Source organism: Dipodomys merriami, unplaced genomic scaffold (assembly GCF_024711535.1).
Source record: "Dipodomys merriami isolate MVZ:Mamm:240054 unplaced genomic scaffold, mDipMer1.0.p SCAF_60, whole genome shotgun sequence".
In the NCBI taxonomy this organism is placed as follows: domain Eukaryota; kingdom Metazoa; phylum Chordata; class Mammalia; order Rodentia; family Heteromyidae; genus Dipodomys; species Dipodomys merriami.
This window is the reverse complement of record NW_027206180.1, coordinates 7,621,721-7,642,608: the sequence shown is the minus strand read 5'-3', so window position 1 is coordinate 7,642,608 and position 20,888 is coordinate 7,621,721. Positions and strand designations below refer to the sequence as shown.

At 42.5% G+C, this 20,888-nt stretch overlaps 1 protein-coding gene across 7 annotated transcripts in view; it reads left to right on the top strand.

The window, feature by feature from the left end:
- The window catches only part of LOC138814620 (ATP-binding cassette sub-family A member 17-like), a 64,938-nt gene that overhangs the window by 1,378 nt on the left and 42,672 nt on the right, over positions 1-20,888 (top strand). For 3 of the 7 annotated variants that reach the window (XR_011368037.1, XM_070003684.1, XM_070003685.1), the window contains exons 1-8: positions 1,456-1,729; positions 2,875-3,136; positions 5,960-6,087; positions 7,819-7,981; positions 11,004-11,263; positions 13,894-14,010; positions 17,119-17,236; positions 19,702-19,875. Coding sequence is in view for 6 of the 7 variants with exons in the window: in XM_070003684.1 (XP_069859785.1) it covers positions 1,676-1,729; positions 2,875-3,136; positions 5,960-6,087; positions 7,819-7,981; positions 11,004-11,263; positions 13,894-14,010; positions 17,119-17,236; positions 19,702-19,875 (1,276 nt within the window). In the remaining variant the exon portion in view is untranslated. Of the gene's footprint in view, positions 1-1,455; positions 1,730-2,874; positions 3,137-5,959; positions 6,088-7,818; positions 7,982-11,003; positions 11,264-13,893; positions 14,011-17,118; positions 17,237-19,701; positions 19,876-20,888 lie in introns of those variants that run through there. The other 4 variants (XM_070003682.1, XM_070003683.1, XM_070003687.1 and 1 more) reach the window with 3 other exon arrangements.

Here is a 20,888-nt window from a genome sequence, read left to right as displayed (position 1 = left end):
TTTTAGCCATTGAGCTATATCCCAGTCTAGCTTTTCTTTCTTTCTTTCTTAAAAACTTTTTTCCCCTCAGTCTTTTCTCTCTTTTTTGGCTTTAGGGAATTGAACCTAGGACATTGTACTTGCTAGACAAGTGCTTTGCCACTGAGCTACATCCCAGCCCAGAAGGGCTTAGGTACAAGGTTCATAGTTCAAGGCTAGTTCCAGACAATAATGAGACTCTATCTGAAAAATAAAGCAAAAAAAAAAAAAAAAAAAAGACTAGGTTCCTGGCACAAAGCTGAAAGAAATAGGGGACTCATCCATCTTAACACAGGAGGGCATTGTATACTCACATCTGGTAAAGGAAACACAGATGTTGCAGCAGAAGTATGTTTAGGAACAGCATCTGGGCCTATGACCGAGGAGCAGGAAAAGGAGAGGAAGTGAAGTAAAATGAGAGCATTAACAACAAGAACTATATCTCACAAGACTTTGTAGGTCATTGAAAAAGCAAGATATTTCCTTGGAGGAAAATGGAAGCCATTAGAGAATTTAGGGCAGAGGATAGAAGTGATCTGAGTTGAAGCAGGTCATACCTGTCAATGTGTGGAAATTGGATTGCAAGGAGGCCAGGGTCGATGAAAGGGCAGCACTGTGAAGGCTGCTTGAGAAATTCATACGAAGATGCTAAGAGTGAAAGTGACATTTCAGTAGTATGGCCATTACAATTTGCTGATGAATCGGAAAAGAAGATGAGAGGGCTGGGAAGTTGGCTCAGTGGTAGAGCACTGGCCTTGCATGCTTAACGCCCTGGGTTCGATTCCTCAGCACCACATAAGCAGAAAAAAAGAAGCCGGAAGTGGCGCTGTGGCTCAAGTGGTAGAGTGCTAGCCTTGAGCTGAAGAGCTGAGGGACAGCGCCCAGGCCAAGAGTTCAGGCCCCACGACCGGACCCAAAAAAAAAAAAAGATGAGAAAAAGAGAATGAATAATATGTGAATAATCTTTTATAATGCAAAGAAAGGAAAAGACAAGAATTGAGGTGGGAGAGACAGTAGAACAACTTGCTTTAGGAGGAACAAAAATAACCCAGTTCGGCCAAGTCACGTTTGAGGTAAAGTCTGTGGAATTAGGTATTAGGAATTAAAATTCAGAGCAAATTCTAGGCTGGAGACGTAAATATAGACATAAGTATGTAGATGCATCCTCCCCAAGACTGGGTGAGATCACTTAAGGAGTGATGTAGAAAAAGAGTCAATAGAACAGAACATTTTATTGTTTAGAGGCTGGGAAGGGGGAGAAAATCACCCCAAAAGATTGACAAGGGATACTGGAAAGTTAGGACAAAGTAGTCTGGCATGATATTCTAAAAACTTACAAGAAGAAAGTCATTCAAGGTTGAAAAAGCTAAGAACTTTTTTTTTTTTTTTGGGTCCGGTCGTGGGCCTGAACTCTGGGCCTGGGTGCTGTCCCTCAGCTCTTCAACTCAAGGCTAGCGCTCTATCACTTGAGCCACAATGCCACTTCCGGCTTTTTTTTCTGCTTATATGATGCTGAGGAATCGAACCCAGGGCCTCATGCATGCAAGGCAAGCACTCTACCACTGAGCCACCTTCCCAGCCCCAAAGCTCAGAACTTTTATGTGTAATATTTCCTCCTTTGCTTCCTGACTAGGGGTGAGCTTCTTCAGCTGGAAAAATGACAGTGTCCAGGAAGTTAAAGCTTCTTCTCTGGAAAAATTTTATATTAAAGGTGCGTATAGCATAATACATATGAAAATAGCATAATGAAACCTGTTTAAAAAAACAAACAGTTAAGCTGGGTACCAGTGGCTCACGCCTTGTAATCCCAGCTACTCAGGAGACTGAGATGGAGGATCCTGTACAAAGCCAGCCTGGGCAGGAAAGTTATCTCCAGTTAACCAACAGAAAACTGGAAGTGGCACTGTGGCTCAAGAGGTAGAGCCCTTGCCTTGAGCTGAAGAGCTTAGGGACAGCACCCAGGCTCAGAATTCAAGCCCCATGACAAAAAAAAAAAATCCCTTTACAAATAATGTTCTTAATTTTCTGTTCATTTGTTGTGAAGCTTGAACTCTGGGCCTGTGTGCTGTCCCTGGGCTCTTCAGCTCAAGGCAGGTGCTTTACCACTTGAGCCACAGCACCAGTTCCTGCTTTGTGGTGGTTTATTGAAGATAAGAGTCTCATGGGGGAGCTGGAAAGGTGGCTCAGTGGTAGAGCACTTGCCTTGCATGCATGAGGCCCTGGGTTCCATTCCTCAGCACCACATAAGCAAAAACAAAAAAGCCGGAAGTGGCGCTGTGGCTCAAGTGGTAGAATGCTAGCCTTGAGCTGAAGAGCTGAGGGACAGCGCCCAGGTCCAGAGTTCAGGCCCCACGACCAGACCCCCCCCCCAAAAAAAAAGTCTCATGGACTTTCCTGACCTGGCTGGCTTTGAACCATGATCCTCAGATCTCAGCCTCCTCAGTAGCTAGGATTATAGCCATGAGCTACCACTGCCTGTAAAGGGATGTTTTTCTGAAAATCATATTTCCATAGTACTTCTGTTGAGGCTTATTATTAAAGATGACATTATTGTCCCTGATTTTTAGTCATACTGTCATAGAAAAGGTGAGGTGGAAATGTTGCTAGCTAGTTCTTTTTTGTTGTTCAAATTTAGTATCTGATGTTTTCACTCATTGGCTGGCACTCTACCACTTGAGCCATGTCTCCAACCCCTTCTAGATAGTTCTATCCTTTTTTAATGTGTTGTCCAGGGAAGCTGGAAGAAATCAAAGGAATAAAGTAATAAAAGAATTCTTAATGGAAGAACATTTGCCACATAACGGTTAACTGGTGTTCTATTTTAGGCTAACATGTAGCTTTTGTTTTTTATTTTAGAAGCGGAAGACTTTCATAACCGTCCTTGAAATCTTGATGCCATTACTCTTTTCTGCACTTGTGTTGTATCTACGTTTCAGCAGTATACCAAAAACAAAACCTCCTACTAGCTACCACCCAATTGATGTCAGTTCACTGCCAGAATTCTTCTATAACTATCCATTGAAAACTAAATTTCAACTAGTTTATATTCCTTCCAGAAGTGAAACTTTGAAAGCTCTCACTGAAATAGTGGAACAAACCTTTGATGTTGAGTTCGAAGGTTAGACATAAGATGGGGTAAGAGTGTGTGTGTGTGTGGAGGGGGTTATGATGCATAGTTGGAAGCTTTTTCCTGAGAGTTCTTTAAAAAATGATTCCAAACCTGAGGTCTTTAAACCCTATGTGCCAATGTAGTTAAGGGGAAGCTGATCAAAACATCCTTACTTGTTCAAAGACCACAGGTTTCAAGGTTAAGTTGTTAAAAGTTAAGTATTTGTTTTTAACTTTAACTCACTATCTTGACTGTTTTCTCACGTTAACCAGAAGGTCTGATTGCCAGTTCTTACAAGTCTGACTAAGCAACTGTGGAAAGCATTCAGATTCTGACAGTCCTCTCTGCTTCTACTCTTGTCCCATTGTAATCCAGTCCCCAGGTGGAGGCATAGAGGTCCTCAAAGGTCAGTAGATTTGACCCATCTCCAACTTAAGCCCATCAGTAACTTTCCAGACTCAGCCAAGCTTTTTTCCCCCAGCTTCCTCAGGCATTCCTCTTCCCTATACTCTCAACACACACTGTCTCTCTCTCTCTCTCCTCACTAGGAACCCGCCATTCCTGTGTGCCATTCCCACTGATTCTTTAGATTTCAGCAGAAACAACCCCTAGGAAGGCAACTAAATAGCTTTTAAGTTTCTTGCCTTTTCTTTTTGTCCTTTATTGAACCTGCTTCATATTTTCTTAGCATTTCCATGAATGTTTAATCCCATTCTCCCTTGTTCTCTGCATATTATCTGCCTTTCCCATTAGAACACCTCTACAAGGCAGAGGACCCTGTCTGTTTTGGTTAGCACCATGCCTCTTACAGTGTCTGGCACATAGTAAGTGGCCCAGTAAGTGTTTCTTAAATAAATTAATATGGTTCGGTAGATAAAATATTTCCCAAGTGTTGAATCTACAAAAGAAATTTATTCAGTTACTTTGTTACTGTTAGGTTTTTTAAAAAGAGGTAGCCGAGTAAGAACTGCACCATACACGTGGTATTCAGGTAAGGGGTAGGTTTATTCAGCAGACCTGCTGGGACCAGGCAAGGTTGGCACTCCACGTTACTGGGAAAGGCCTGGGAAAGAGAGAGAGCTGGGAAAGAGAGAGAGAAGAGCTAGAAAAGAGCTGAGAGAGAGCTAGAAAAGAGAGAAAAGAGCAGAGAGAGCAGAGAGAGAGCCTCTGGGCCTGAACTAGGCCTTATCTAGGGTATGGGCGGAGAAAGGTGTGGCCACATCAAATTCAGATGTGACCTCAGTGGATGCAGATGTGACCTTTTCCAGGTGTCCCAGTTGCCTAGGTAATGCAGGTAGTGGGTGGAGACTTTGCTGCTAGGAGGGTGGAGTCTGCTAGACATCTAGGGACCTTACAGTTAAATATACTAGTATAAACATATTCCTATAACACAGGTCTCAAATGAAAAGAAAGATTGCTTTTCTTCCAGCTCTTGTGCTGCTCAGTATGAATAAGTAACCCTTAAAGGTCCTCCCTTGTAAAATGTGTGAGAACCACCATTGTGAACATATTGTTAAGAAAACTTTCCAAGCTGGGCGCTGGTGGTTCACACCTGTAATCCTAGCTACTCAGGAGGCTGAGATCTGAGGATTGCGGTTCAAAGCCAACCCTGGCAGGAAAAACCATGAAACTCTTTTTTTTTTTTTTTTTTTTTTTTTTTTTGGGTCCGGTCGTGGGGCCTGAACTATGGGCCTGGGCGCTGTCCCTCAGCTCTTCAGCTCAAGGCTAGCGCTCTACCGCTTGAGCCACAGCGCCACTTCTGGCTTTTTTCTTTTTGCTTATGTGGTGCTGAGGAATGGAACCCAGGGCCTCATGCATGCAAGGCAAGCACTCTACCACTGAGCCACCTTCCCAGCCCACCATGAAACTCTTATCTCCAATAAACAACTAGAAAACCGGAAGTGGCGCTGTGGCTCAAGCAGTAGAGTGCTCACCTTGAGCAGAAGAGCCCAGGCCCAGAGTTCAAGCCCCAAGACTGACAAACAACAACAACTTTCCTAGCACAAATGCTTTCTGAATAATGTTAATCACAGATAGCCAAATTAGAACTAGATTATAGACAGTGGAATAGTTCAGTTTGTCTTTTAGACCCTGAAAGTATTCACAGATAGCATGTCATTTAGCAGATTGAGGTGTGTGTGTATGAAACTTCTAGAAATGAAAAAGAAAACATGTAAAACTCAGATTATAAACAAGCCTGGAAGGCATAAAGTAGGATTTAAACTTCCTACAATAGCAAAGATCCCTCTACAACAAGAAGTCATAAGATTTGATGTAGGTCTCAAGTTATAATGATCAGGGCTTAAATTCCTTCCTTCTTCAGCATTACTTCCTTGATGTCTTACAACAATGCCAGCAGTTCCTAGGATCACTACATATGTTGCTAAAGTTCTGAAGTGAATAACAATAGTTATTTTCTTTTTCTCCTTTTTTGTATGTTTGCAGAATGAATGAGCAAGTGAATGGAAAAGTAAGCTGGCATATCAAATTGTACGTACAGCCGGGCACCAAGTGGCCCATGCCTATGATCCTAGCTACTCAGGAGGTTGAGATCTGAGGATTGTGGTTTAAAGTCAACCCTGGCAGGAAGTCTATAAGACTCTTATTCCCAGTAAACAAAAAGCCAGAAGTGGAGCTGTGGCTTAAGTGGTAGAGCACCACCCTTAAGCATAAAAGCTCAGGAACAGCACCCAGGCCTAGAATTCAAGCCCCAGGACTGACAATACATACACACACACACACACACAATTGCAGGTAAAGAGGAAGGGAGTGGGCTGGCAGCATTTGCCTTCAAACCCATTTACTCACTGATTGGATTTTTCCTCTTTGTAGTTCTAGGATTTTCTTCAGAGCCCTTGTTTGAAAGTTATATAATTAAGGATCCCAAAGCTTTCTACGCATTGGTGGGAATTGTTTTTGGCCATAATTTCAGTGACAGCAATGAACCTTTGCCACTTTCGGTAAGAAAATCATTCTGTAACAATCTTACTTGCACCCTGACCTTGAGTATGGGTTGATCAAGCTGATCTGCCTCTTTCCTTTCCTCTGTGGTAACTTTGCCATCTTATTGTACAACCTAATCTTTAGAGTACCAGTTTTCAGACTTTTTTGTTTTTTAGATGGATACTATTATTAACTTGCATTAGTTATACAGGAGGGTTTTTATTGTTATATTTCCACACATGTTTATAATACATTCCAACCAATCTTACCCTCTCTGTTGCTCTCCATTCCCCTTTTTCCCCTTCCCATAATGATTTCAACAAGTTCATTGTTCTGTTTTCATAAAGTTGCAAACAATCTATTTCTTTTTGTTTTGTTTTGTTGGTCATGGGGCCAGAGTGCTGTGCTTTGGGCTTTTTTGCTCAAGGCTAGTGCTCTACCACTTTGAGCCACAGCTCCACTTCCAGTTTTCTGGTGGTTGCTTAGAGATGAGTTTTTGTTTTTTTTTTTTTTAAAGATTTTTGTTGTTGTTGTTGGTCATGGGGCCTGAACTCTGGGCCTGGGTGCTGTCCCTCAGCTCTTCAGCTCAAGGCAAGCGCTCTACCACTTGAGCCACAGTGCCACTTTCGGCTTTTTCTGCTTATGTGGTGCTGAGGATTCGAACCCAGGGCCTCATGCATGCAAAGCAAGTGCTCTACCACTGAGCCACCTTCCCAGCCCCGAGATAAGAGTTTTGCAGACTTTCCTGCCCAGGCTAGCTTCAAACCATGATCCTCAGATCTAAGTCTCCTGAGTAGCTAAGATTACAGTCATAAGCCATCAGCACCCTGCCAAAAAATCTCTTTCAACTATATTCGTCCTCTTTCATTTCAGCTTTGAGATTATTAAAAGATATTTGTTCTGAGCAGACCTCTAACCTGGGTATAGGATGATATGTATTTACCTGCTGGATTATAGAAGCCAACTCCAACACCAGGCCATGTAATCTGTCTCTGTAACTCCTCAGCTGTCTAACCTTGGGAAAGTTACTAGAGTTTCTGGGCCTCAGAGTCATTACTAGTGTAATGGGGTTAAAATTGGTGCCTAATTTACAGAGTGGTTATGAGAATTAAATAACTTTATGCCTGTAAAGTGCTAAGAACAAATGGAACCTGAAATAGGAATATTCCATAAGGATTAGTTATTTGTTATTATTAATTGCACAGACATCAGATATGGTGGGTTTGTTGTATGTTTAAGGAAAAGGCAGTGTGTTAAACATGGGAATATTTGGTTTGTCTTTTGTGCTGTAGAGTGAAGCAATTGTTAAAACTAGCATAGAGTTAATACTATTTTATAATCAATTATTCTAAGCGTATGACAGACATCATCTCACATATTCCTATAGGCAACCTATGAGACAGGGACTATTAATATTGTAATTTCACTGATGAAGAAACTGAAGCAAAAAGATTAAGTAACTTGCTGAGGGTAACATAGCTTTTCAGTAGGAAATTAGGGTTTAGATCCAAGTAGCCTGGCTCCAGAGCACTCTATACTATATTACATCTACTCTGATTGATCTTAGGGATAAGTTGCAGAGAACTTAAGGAAAGATCACTGTGACAATGTGGTCCCAAGAGGGACACCTGACAGCGTGGGCTTTTCCTCCAGTCTTAGTTACTGTCAAACACGTTTTTACTCTGTCCTGAGTCATTGCTGGATCTCTGGATCTCATGGCTGAATTTATTTTCTCTTTATTCTTCAAGGTTGAATACAGCTTGCGCTTTAGTTACATTCAGAGGAACCTTTTATCTTTGAAGCATGTGTATTTTCAAGCTGACTTAGAAGGCTGGTGCACATCCTTTCTTTATCCTCCTAACCCAAGCCAAGAACCCCGGGAAATTGTATATGCTGATGGAGGAACTCCTGGTAAGGAATTCCCAAAGCCTGTGCCATTACCATGACCACATTATTTTTGTCCTGTTGCACATATATAATGACATTTTTATTTTTATTGTTACCTCAACACTTGCTAAACTGGGCATTTCTAAAGTAGTTGAAGGAGTTCATTTAGAAATTATGGCATTTAATATAAGGCTTACATTGTTAAATGTAGAATTGTTCAAAAGAAGGATGGAAGCATTTCACAGAAACAAGGTGTGCGAGTCTTCCTTGTGTTTCTGTATAAACTCTTCTGTTTCAAAACAGACATATTGCTGGACACTGGTGGCTCATACCTTGTAATCCTAGCTACTCAGGAGACTAAGATTTGAGGATCATGGTTCAAAATAAGCCCAGGCAGAAAAGTCCCCGTGAGACATTTATTTCCAACTCAAAAACCAAAAGTATTGCTGTGGCTCAAGTAGTAGAGAGCTAGCCTTGAACACAAAGAGGCTCAAGGACAGTGCTTAGGCCCTAAGTTTAAGCCCTAAGACCGACAAAAAAAAAAAAAAAACGAAACAAAACATATTATTGTTCTCTACATATGGCCATTTAAGTGGCTTTTTTTTTTTTTGTTGTTAGTTGTGGGGCTTGAACTCTGGGCCTGGGTGCTGTCTCTCAGCTCTTCAGCTCAAAACAAGCACTCTACCTGAGCCACAGTGCCACTTTCGGTTTTTTCCTGGTGGTTAAATGGAGGTTAAGAGTCTCATGGACTTTCCTGCCTGTGCTGGCTTTCAACCATGATCCTCAGATCTGAGCCTGCTGAGTAGCTATGATTACAGGCATTAGCCACTGGTGCCTGGCTTTAAATGGCTTTCTTTAAGTGGTTAAAGCTCCTATAAAACAGTTATTCCTTTATCTTTTCTCTTTTCATGTTAATAATGTATTACTGGGATGGTGTAACTCAATGGGAGAGTATTTACCTAGCAATGCACAAAACCCTGGGTTTGACTCTTACTGATGCCATGATAGCTTCCAAGGGTTGTACCAGTCAAGCATCCCTGATGGTGCCAGCATGTCTTGCTCTCTGCTGTACCAGCCTTCCCTCCAGTGATAGGCTTAGAAGCCCAGGAGCCAATCTGTCACAAAAGACTCACACTTTCTAATTCACTACATTTTTTTCCTCCTTTTAATGTTTTATATTTTATTATCATTTTATAGTTTTACAAAGGGGTTTCAATTTAACATGTTAATTTATGAGTTTAATACTCCAATTCACTTTTTTTCTTTTTTTCTGGCCGTGGGCTTGAACTCAGGGCCTGGGTGCTGGCCCTCAGCTCTTTAGCTCAAGGCCAGCGCTCTACTGCTTGAGCCACAGCGCCACTTCTGGTTTTCTAGTGGTTTATTGGATATAAGAGTCTTTGGGGCTGGGAAGGTGGCTCAGTGGTAGAGCGCTTGCCTTGCATGCTCAAGGCCCTGGGTTCGATTCCTCAGCACCACATAAGCAAAAAATAAAAAGCCAGAAGTGGCGCTGTGGCTCAAGTGGTAGAGCGCTAGCCTTGAGCTGAAGAGCTGAGGGACAGCGCCCAGGCCCATAGTTCAGGCCCCACAACCGGACCCCCCAAAAAAGAAACATTTACATTTACAAGAGTCTTTGGGACTTTCCTGCCCAGGCCGGCTTTGAATTGTGATCCTCAGATCTCAGCCTCCCAAGTAGCTAGGATTACAGGCGTGAGCCACTGGCACCCAGCTCCAATTCACTTTTGATTTTTTTTTTGTCTCCCTCTGTGAGAGTATTAGAGTTGACTATCCTCTAAGAAACTAATTGCTCAGAGAAAAATAAGTTGATAATCTGTTTCTCACTGAAGAATGATCACACAGTTAGTGTGAAGCTTTGGGCCTGCATGTCTACCAAGTAGGAAACCAAATCTAAGTATTTACAGTTTCATGTAATAGGTAGCACAATTCAGAGACTATAGTCCTGGACTGTGTATCAGTAACAACTAAAAAAACACACACACAGGGAGGCCATGTCTGTTAGCAAAATGGACAAGAATGGAAAAGAAATAGGCTGGACTGGATTGCCAACAGGGAATCACTGTTTATTGCCAGCAAGGGGCACAGACCTTCCCCCAAGTTTAGAGGTTGTACAAGGGACTGGATTTGGGGTCTAGGTTAATATGGGTCTTAACAAGGAAACAAAGGAGTACAAATCAGGTTGTAATTGCTGGAGGGCTAGGGCTGGGTATGTTCAGTTAGGTCCAGAATGGAACGTCCCTCCAGGGATGACAGAGACTTTCAGCCAGGCCTAGGTGGGAATAACCTGCCGGTGGACAGGCATGTGGTCAAGCCTGTTCCTGTTCACCTGGTGTCTTGCTTGATCTAGGGGAATAAGGTGGAGTCAATCCTGAATATTCCATCTGTAGATGCATAAAAAGATTGGGTCAAAAGAGGAAAGGCAAGTCCTTCAATGTCTTTTATGTGTTTTGAGTTTAATCATCCTGTAATCCTGTACATGTCAGATGATCAAAATTTTAGTTCCTCAAGTTGGAAGGTTCTTTTTTTTTTTTTTTTTTTTTTTTTGGTCGGTCATGGGGCTTGAACTCTGGGCCTGAGCGCTGTCTCTCAGCTCTTCAGCTCAAGGCTAGTGGCTCTACACTTGAGCCACAGCACCATTCTGGTTTTCTGAGTGGTTTATTGGAGATAAGAGTCTCAGACATTCCTGCCTAGGCTGGCTTTGAACCGTGATCTTCAGATCTTAGCCTCCTGAGTAGCTAGGGTGACAGGCATGAGACACTGGCACCTAGCTTGAAGGTTCTTGTATAGGACATCTCTCATTTTTCTGCTCAGGTCTCCAGAACTCCACTTTGGAAATGCCATTGCCTCAATTCCAGGGATCCCCGGTGACCACTTCACTTCTCTCTGAGCTGCTGTAGTATGTGGGTTCTAGGGATGTTTCCTGCTGCTGTTTTACTGAATGGCTAGCCATGATCCATCTGAATCCTTTCAGTCGTTTCCTTGTCTTCAGTCTTTCTTAATTTCTTAGGTTTGATATTCTGTTTCCTTGTAGGCTACCATAAAGAAGGCTTCTTGGCCATTCAGCATGCTGTGGATAAAGCCATCATGTGGCACCATGCTCACAATGCGACGGTCAACTTGTTTGAGAGTCTCAGTGTACTATTGCAGAGGTTCCCATATGGACCTCATGTCCAGGACAAGTTCTTCATGGTGCTTCAGAATGAGTTCCCTCTGCTCCTCATGCTTAGCTTCATTTGCATCGAGCTCATTATCATTAATTCCATTACACTGGAAAAGGAAAGAAAACTTAAGGTAATAGTATCTAGACACCTCTTCTGAGACAGGGATATGAGGTGGTTACTAATGAAAAACAGCATAAAAATGTGGCCCAAACAAGTAAGATATTGCTTAGGTGCAGAGCAACCTTTCAAGTGAGTTGGAACTCTGAAGTCGTTTCTTACTGTTTGCAGAATGCCACCCATTATTATTACCTGAATCTTTGCACGTCTGGCTTAGTAGGTCCTGCTTGGCTAGCCTACTGCCTGTCACCAGAAAGGTGCTCAGCCAGTGCTTGTGCAGGGTCTAGGGAAAGATTTTCCTCAAGTGAGTCTCCTTTCATGGTCAGGTCAGGTAGGAAGACAACCTACAGTTTGATGATGCTCAGTTAGTTGCTCCTGAAATAATCAGTGTTACTCACTTTTGGCACTCTTCTGCTAACCTACTTTCTCCTATTACTTCTTACTTTCTACCCTTTAAAATAAAATCTTCAGTCTTTTTTTTGTTGTTGTTTTTTGTTTGCTTCTCACACAGGGTCTTTTTGTGTTTCCCAGGTTGGCCTAGAACTTGAAATGTTGCTCAGACTGGCCTTAAACTTGGCATCCTCCTACCTTATCTTCCAAGTGCTGGGATTACAGCCACTCACCACCATGCCTAGCTAAAATATTCTCTTGTACTTTCTTTTCTTTGATTATTAGTTCTCATAACTATGTTTCTTTTGGTAGTATAGAAGTTTGAACTCAGGCTCTTGTTCTACCTCTTAAGCCATAGCATCTAGCCCTGCTTTTGGCTGGTTATTTTGGAGGTAGAGTCTTGCAAACTTTTTTTTTTTTGGTTGGTTGTGGGGCCTGACCTCTGGGCCTGGGCTCTGTCCCTCAGCTCTTCAGCTCAAGGCTAGCGCTCTACCACTTGAGCACAGCGCCACTTCCAGCTTTTTTCTTTTTGCTTATGTGGTGCTGAGGATTGAACCCAGGGCCTCTGGCATGCAAGGCAAGCGCTCTACCACTGAGCCACCTTCCCAGCCCCACCTTGCAAACTTTTATGCCAGGGCTTTGAACCATAATCCTCTGGTGACCAGTACTCCTTTTAGTTCTGATGTAGACAAAGTTTGACCTTCCCTGTATGTTCACTACTTCAGCAACAAACTGGTAAAGAGAGCCAGGGCACCAACTTTTTGTATTTTGGTCATTGGATTGGTCATGTTTCTTCTCCTCTCTTTATTTTATTTTTTTATTTTTTTGCCGGTCGTGGACCTGAACTCTCAGCCTAGGCGCTGTCTCTCAGCTCTTCAGCTCAAGGCAAGCGCTCTACCACTTGAGCCACAGCGCCACTTCTGGCTTTTTCTGTTTATGTGGTGCTGAGGAATTGAACCCAGGGCCTCATGCATGCAAGGCAAGCACTCTACCACTGAGCCACCTTCCCAGCCCTCTTCTCCTCTCTTTAAATGAGCAAAGGTTGGGGGCGGGAGAGATGGGAAGGGATGAGAAGGGGAAACAAAGGAGGAAGCAACAATGCTTGATAAGAAATGTACTCATTACCTTGCTCTGTAATTGTAACCCCTCTGTACGGCATTTTCACAATAAAAAATGAGCAAAGGTTAAAGAACACTTTTTAAAAACTTCAACTGCCAACTGGGTGCTAGTGGCTCACACCCTTAATCCTACTACTCAGGAGACTATCTGAAAATTGCCATTCACGGATAGTCTAGGCAAAAAAGCCTATGAGACTCTTTATCTTCAATTTAACCTGCAAAAAGCTGGAAGTAGAGCTATGACTCAGTCTTGAACAGGAAAACCTAAAACTAAACGGCACATCTGAACCTTGAGTTAAAACCCCCAGGACTATACTGGCACCAAAAAATAAAAAAATAAGTACTTCCCTGCCAATAGAATTTGTTTTATTTGTTTATTTATTTGTGTCGGTCCTGAGGCTTGAACTCAGAGCCTAGGCTCTGTCCCTGAGCCTCTCTGTGCTCAAGGCTTAGCACTCTACCACTTGAGCCACAGTGTCCTTCTGGCCTTTTCTGTTTATGTGGTACTGAGGAATTGAACCCAGGGCTTCATGCATGCTAGGCAAGCACTCTACCACAAAGCCACATTCCCAGCTTGCCAGTAGAATTTAAAAGTAGGACATATAAGGAATTTAGACTTTATCTTCAACACAGTATGACCCATTGATTTATAGGAGGCATCAGTAAATGAAATTAGCAGTATACTTGCCATTTCAAAAAGAGAATAATTTTATTTTATTTATTTATTTTTTTTTACCTTTTAAAGTAACAATAGTTCACCTTTATTTTTTTTCTCGTGGTTTTTTTTTTAATTTTATTTTATTTTATTTGAGAACATACTGTACAGAGGGGCTACAATTACATGGGCAGGATAATGCATACATTTCTTACCAAGCATTGCAGCCTCCGAGAATAATTTTAATACAATGCCTACTGTACCATAACCAAACCAGATAACTACAACTCACTGGTTTTTACTCCTTTTTTCCCAGCCCATTCAGTCTCTTGTCAGTTCCCACTAACTGCCTCTCCTCAACATAAGCCTACCCAACACTTCATCCCATGCTGATGGGTTTTTAGTAACAGACTGACAAGCTGGACCAGATAGGCTAAACTCTAGACTGTAATATATGGTTCTTTTGCTTTTTTTTTTTAGGACTATATGTGTATGATGGGATTGGACAGCTGGCTACACTGGGTTGCTTGGTTCATCATGTTCTTTATTTCTGTTTTCATTGCTGTTTCTGTTATGACCGTTCTCTTCTGCACAGAGGTACATATCTCTTGTTCTTTGGGATGTGCTTACCTATGAAAGGTGAGAAAGAAATCTGGTATGTTGTGGGTGATACAATTTTTTTTTTTTTTTTTTGCTGGTCATGGGACTTCAACTCAGGGCCTGGGTGCTGTCCCTGAGTTGCTTTGGCTCAAGGCTAGCACTCTACCACTAGAGCCATAGCCCCACTTGTGGCTTTTTCTGTTTATGTGGTACTGAGGAATAGAACCCAGGGCTTCATGCATGCTAGGCAAGCACTCTACCACTGAGCCAAATTCCTAGCCCGTTGATACAATTTTTTTTTCTTTACAATTTTTTGTTTTTGTTGGTTGTGGGGCCTGAACTCTGGGCCTGGGCACTGTCTCTCAGCTCTTCAACTCAAGGCTAGAGCTCTACCACTTGAGCCACAGCACCACTTCCAGCTTTTTTCTGCTTATGTGGTGCCAAGGAATGAAACCCAGGGCCTCATGCATGCAAGGCAAGCACTCTACCACTGAGCCACCTTCCCAGCCCTTACAATTTTTTAATGTCTACTCAATCTTGTTTATTGGTTTTCTGTTAGATAAGACACAATTCCTGCTTTTTTGAAAGTAGTTATACAAAGGAGTTTCACTTCAAGTCAAATTATGATTACAATGCTTCTTGATCAGTGTCACTCACCCCTTTCTATTTGTTTTCCCCATCCTTTCTAGTCCTATCCATACCCTCAAGTTAGGCAGTTCCATTTTTACCTATGTATTGAATATAATGACTGTTTGTCATTATATTCTTCTCTCTATTTATCAACCTCATTTCTCTCTCTCTTCTTTTTTTTTTTTTGGTCGGTCATGGGGCTTGAACTCGGCTTGGGCATTGTCCCTGGGCTCTTCAGCTCAAGGCAAGCATTCTACCTCTTGAGCCACAGCACCACTTCCAGTTTTCAAGTGGTTTATTGGAGATGAGAGTCTCATGGACTTTCCTGTCCGGGCTGGCTTTGAACCATGATCCTCAGATCTCAGCCTCCTGAGTGACTAGGATTACAGGTGTGAGCCACCTGCGCTGGCAACCTCCTTTCTCTTATCCTCCTAATCCTTGCCCCCCCCCCAAAAAAAAAAAAAACCATGTTTCAATTTTCTTGTATTTTTTTTTAATTAATCCTAGGGCTTGACCTCAGGGTGTGGGTGCTGTCTCTGAGCTCTTCATCTCAAGGCTAGCACTCTACCACTTAAGCCACAGCCCTACGTCTAGCTTTTTTTTTTTTTTGTCGGTCGTGGGGCTTGAACTCTGGGCCTGGGCGCTGTCCCTCAGCTCTTCAGCTCAAGGCGAGCGCTCTACCACTTGAGCTACAGCGCCACTTCCGGTTTTCTGGTGGTTTATTGGAGATAGGAGTCTCACGGTCTCTCCTGCCCGGGCTGGCTTTGAACCGAGATCCTCAGATCTCAGCCTCCTGAGTAGCTAGGATTACAGGCGTGAGCCACCAGCGCCCAGCTTTACATCTAGCTTTTTGGTGGTTAATTGAAGACAAGAGTCTCACAGACCTTTCTGCCTGGTCTACTTTTGAACCATTATCCTCAGATCTCAGCCTCCTGAGATTTACAGGCATGTAAATCTAGAATTACAGGCATGAGCCACCAACAAATGACTTTTCATTTGTTAAAATACAGTTATTAGCTAGGTACTGTTGGCTCACATCTGTAATCCTATCTGGGAGAGTGAGATCTGAGGATTGCATTTTGAAGCCAGCTGAGGCAGAAAAGTTCCTGTGAGATGCTTACTTCCTATTAACCACTTAGAAACAGGAAGTGGAGCTGTGGCTCAAGGTGGTAGAGTGCTAGCCTTGAGCAAAAAGAGCTTAGGGTTAGCGCTCAGGCTCAGTTCAAACCCCACAATGACAAAAAAAAAAAAAAAAAAAAGATACAGTTACCGATGACAGTTTGGAAAGCCTCATGTTGATACTTGCTTGTGTTTGCTGAAAGATATAAGAGGTGGCTCAAGTTGTAGAGTGCTTACTTAGTATGCTGAGACCTTAAGTTCAAACCCTAATATTGCAAGGGAATAAAGGAAGATATGAGATACTATAGCTGGGCGCCGGTGGCTCACGCCTGTAATCCTAGCTACCCAGGAGGGTGAGATCTAAGAATTGCAGTTCAAAACCAGCCTGGGCAGGAAATTCTGTGAGACTCTTATCTCCAATAAAAACCACTAGAAAACTGAAAGTGGCACTGTGGCTCAAGTGGTAGAGCTCTTGCCTTGAGTTGAAGAGCTGAGGGACAGCGCCCAGGCCCAGAGTTCAAGCCCCACGACTGACCAAAAAAAAAACAAAAAAAAATTTATATGTCAGTGATAATGACAGTTGTTAAAAGAAGGAAAACATTCACATTGTGTAAAACATTAGATTCAGCTGGGTGCTGGTAGCTCCTGCTTGTAATCCTAGCTACTCAGGAGGCTGAGATGAGGATCACGGTTCAAAGTCATCCTGGGCAGGAAAGTCCATGAGAATCTTTTTTTTTTTTTTTTTTTTAAACTTTTTTTTTTTTTTTTTTGGGTCCGGTCGTGGGGCCTGAACTCTGGGCCTGAGCACTGTCCCTCAGCTCTTCAGCTCAAGGCTAGTGCTCTACCACTTGAGCCACAGTGCCACTTCCGGCTTTTTTCTTTTTGCTTATGTGGTGCTGAGGAATCGAACCCAGGGCCTCAGGCTTGCAAGGCAAGCATTCTACCACTGAGCCACCTTCCCAGCCCCTCCATGAGAATCTTATCTCCATTAGACCTCTAGAAAACCAGAAGTGGCACTGTAGCTCACGTGGTAGTGTGCTCGCCTTGAGCTGAAAAGCCGAGGGACAGCACCCAAGCCCAGAGTTCGAGCCCCAGGACCAACAAAATAAAAAACAAAAAAAAAATTAGATTCACACTCATGCTTTTTACAAAAAAAGACTCATGCACTAACAGTAATTTGTAAATGACAGTAGATTCTGAATTACATGTCTGCCTTAAAATATGCCTACACATACTTTTTAGCTTAAGATAATCTTGAATATTAAAAAATATTTTTCTACAATGTTGATTGATGCTTTATGCTTTTTCCACATTCTCTCCATGTAAAGACTATGTATATCTGTGATCGTTTTGTAGATGAACAACGTGGCTGTATTCAAGAACAGCGACCCTAGTTTGATATTTATTTTTCTAACATGTTTTGCCATTGCCACAATTTTCTTCGCATTCATGATAAGCACGTTCTTTGAAAAAGGTAAGTACTAATGTAAGTTTCTCTCAGTGGGTGCTTATGACTTCTTTTTCTGGAAGCATTGCCATTCCCATTGCCTATACCATTAAGTAGTATTCTTCCAGAACAAAGTTTTCAGTTTTATGGTTACATCCCCATTATAGGCTTGTTTGAACATTTCATTTAACTGTACTATAATTTCAAGTGGAAGTAAATGATAAGTTTCAATTCAGTGAAAATGGAAAGATAAGATATCCAAAGCAGAGTGGTGCCTGTGGCTCAAGTGGTAGAACATACAGATAACTTTCTAGATTGTGTGTGTGTGTGTGTGTGTGTGTGTGTGTGTGTGTGTGTGTGTGTGTGTGTGTGTGTGTGTGTGTGTGTGTGTGTGTGTGTGTGTGTGTGTGTGTGTGTGTATGGTAAAGATACTGTACAGAGGGGTTGTAGTTACATGAGTAAGGTAATAAGTACATATCCTATCCAGCATTTTTACCCCCTCCTTTGTTTTTCCCCTTCCATCTCTTCCCTTCCCACCTCCCCAACTCCTCCCTCTGTCCCCCAAGTTGTAAAGTTCATTTTCAACATAGTGTCTTGTATATCTCATTGTTAATAGGAACTTCCTAGATCTTGATTATGAAGTTGGGGCACAAGAAAAGGATGGCTTCTAAGACACCGTAATAAGAAAGGATTTCTAGTGGGGTTGGGAATGTGGCTTAGTGGTATAATGCTTGCCTAGCATGTATGAACCCCTGGGTTTGATTCCTCAGTACCACATACACAGAAAAAGCCATAAGTGATACTATGGTAGAATGCTAGCCTTGAGCAAAAGAAGCTCAGGGACAGTGCCCAGGCCCTGAGTTTAAGCCTCAGGACTGGCAAAAAAAAAAAAAAAAAAAGGAGTTCTGGTGCCTCAGGTTCCTGTTCAAACACTTCTTCCCATAACACTCTGGGTGTCCACTCTTCTCAACCAGCGACAAAAGCCTGTGGTATACACACAAACCACACAATGAGTACAAGCCCAGGGAAGGGGACATGAGAGGACTCCACTGTAGGTCAGTGACGGCCCTCTGAGAGGACTCCATGGCACTCCTCTTTGTGTCCCCTCTCCTGACTCGCAAACTTCTCTTCTTCACATTCAGCCCTTAGAATTTCTTTTCTTTCCTTTACTTTCTCTTCTCTCTCTCTCTTTTTGTTTTTTATTTGGTCAGTCATGTGGCCTGAACTCTGGGCCTTGGAGCTGTCCCTCAGCTCTTCAGCTCAAGGCTAGCGCTCTACCACTGAGCCACAGCGCCACTTCCAACCTTTTCTGCTTATGTGGTGCTAAGGAATCGAACCTAGGGCCTCGTGCGTGTAAGGCAAGCACTCTGCCACTGAGCCACCTTCCCAGCCCCAGTCCTTAGATTTTCAACTCTTTTTTTTTTTTTTTTTGCCGGTCATGGGGCCTGAACTCTGGGTCTCGGCACTGTCCCTCAGCTCTTCAGCTCAAGGCTAGCGCTCTACCACTGGAGCCACAGCGCCACTTCCGGCTTTTTTCTTTTTGCTTATGTGGTGCTGAGGAATCGAACCCAGGGCCTTATGCTTGCAAGGCATGCACTCTACTGCTGAGCTACCTTACCAGCCCCAGATTTTCAACTCTTATTCTCTTAACTTTCTGAAGTCAAATATATGCATTTCACTTGTGTTCAGCTGCAGAACTTTGGCTGGATAGATCTCCTGTCCTAATCCGGAGCCATTGTGCATACAGATGGTAAACCTTTAATCCATTACTATGATTTACTAGTTCCATGACACTGAGGAGACTTAGTTAATATGACTATGTTTCTATTTCCTTCTCTGAAAAACAGGGAGGTTGTGCAGACTGAATAAAATGATACATTGAAAGCTCTTGCTATAGTGCCAAGCTGGGCTTAAAGATGCAATGCAAGTCAACACTCATTTTTTTTTTTTTTTTTTTTTTTTTTTGTCGGTCATGGGTCTTGAACTCCGGGCCTGGGCGCTGTCCCTCAGCTCTTCAGCTCAAGGCGAGTGCTCTACCACTTGAGCTACAGCACCACTTCCGGTTTTCTGGTGATTTATTGGAGATAGGAGTCTCACGGTCTTTCCTGCCCGGGCTGGCTTTGAACCGCGATTCTCAGATCTCAGCCTCCTGAGTAGCTAGGATTACAGGCGTGAGCCACCAGCGCCCGGCTAACACTCATTTTTGAAAAGAGTTTTTGTTGTAGGAGACACTAGTACAGTTTTAGAGAGCAAGTTTTACACAAATATGAATATCTGTAAGGGTCCTTTCATTTATTAAGTGCTGCAAATATTCCTCATCTTTTAATAGTAATAAGTTCCAGTATAAAAGGTTTCTTAAAGAATGCTTCCTTTCTGAAATGCTGAGACAAGTGCGGAGACACTTTCTTCACCAGAACTGAGAAAAGGAGTATGTGTCACAGCACTTCGTACATTGCTAATGAAACTCTTTGTTTTTCCTTCTGAACTTACAGCCCACGTTGGAACTGCTATAGGAGGAATCATCTTCTTCTTTACCTACCTCCCCTACCTGTACCTCACTTTTAGCTACCATCAGAGGAGCTATGGCCAGAAGATCAGCTTTTGTCTCTTCTCAAATGTTGCCATGGCAATGGGAATCCGATTCATCTCTATTTTTGAGGCAGAAGGTGAGATTTGTCTTTCTCAAACTGTCTTCAGGTGACCTGGATGCTTTGCTCCAGGTAAGGGTGACCTACTTTTCAATAAACTTAACACACTGATACATTTCATTTACAGTGTACTTACAGCTATAATAGGTTCTGTGTGGGATGCTAAAGTAATACACAATATGGTTCATATAATAAAATTTATAATTGGGGAGAAAAATGAGCATATTAAAGAATTAGTAAATTAGAGCCACGTATGGTGGTATGTGCTTGTAGAAGGCCGGAGCAGGAAGAACTCTAATGCTAGAGTTGAAGTCTAGCTTGGGAAAAACAGTGAGACTCTCACAAAAAATTACTAGGAAAATAAATGCGTATGTTATTAGATAGGCATAAATTATGTAGACGGTATGTTTGCAATATTAAATGACTCATGTTAAATTCCAGGTCTCTAGTTGGTGCCACTGTGTGTGGAAGTTCTAGAAACTAGCAGATTGACCTAGAAGTAGGTAACGGGAACAGATGAAGATACCTTGTTCTTCCCCCTGCCTCCCGTTCCTGTCGGTCTTTGCTTCCTGTCCACCAGGAGGTGAAGAAGTTCCTACTATATATAATATGTCTGTCATAATCTGCCCAAGGCATGGGGCCAACCACCCTCACAGTGAACTCTCTAAAATCATGAGCAAAAATAAACTTTTATGCCAGGCGCTGGTGACTCAAACCTGTAATCCAAGCTGCTCAGGAGGCTGAGATCTGAGGATCACAGTTTGAAGTCATCCCCAGGCAGGAAAGCCCATTAGACTCTATCTCCAATTAAGCACCAAAACCAAAAGCCAGAAATTGAGCTGTGGCTCAAGTAACAGAGCACTGGCTTTGAGCAAAAAACTCAGGGACAGGGCTGTGGCTCTTGAGGTCAGCACAAAATATAAATAAATAAATCTTTCCTCTAAATTGTTATGTCAGATAGGTCTCTCCTCGCAAATGAGAACAACAGATTTATGACTAGAAGCTGAGATAGTATTTTAGAACTTCCAAAT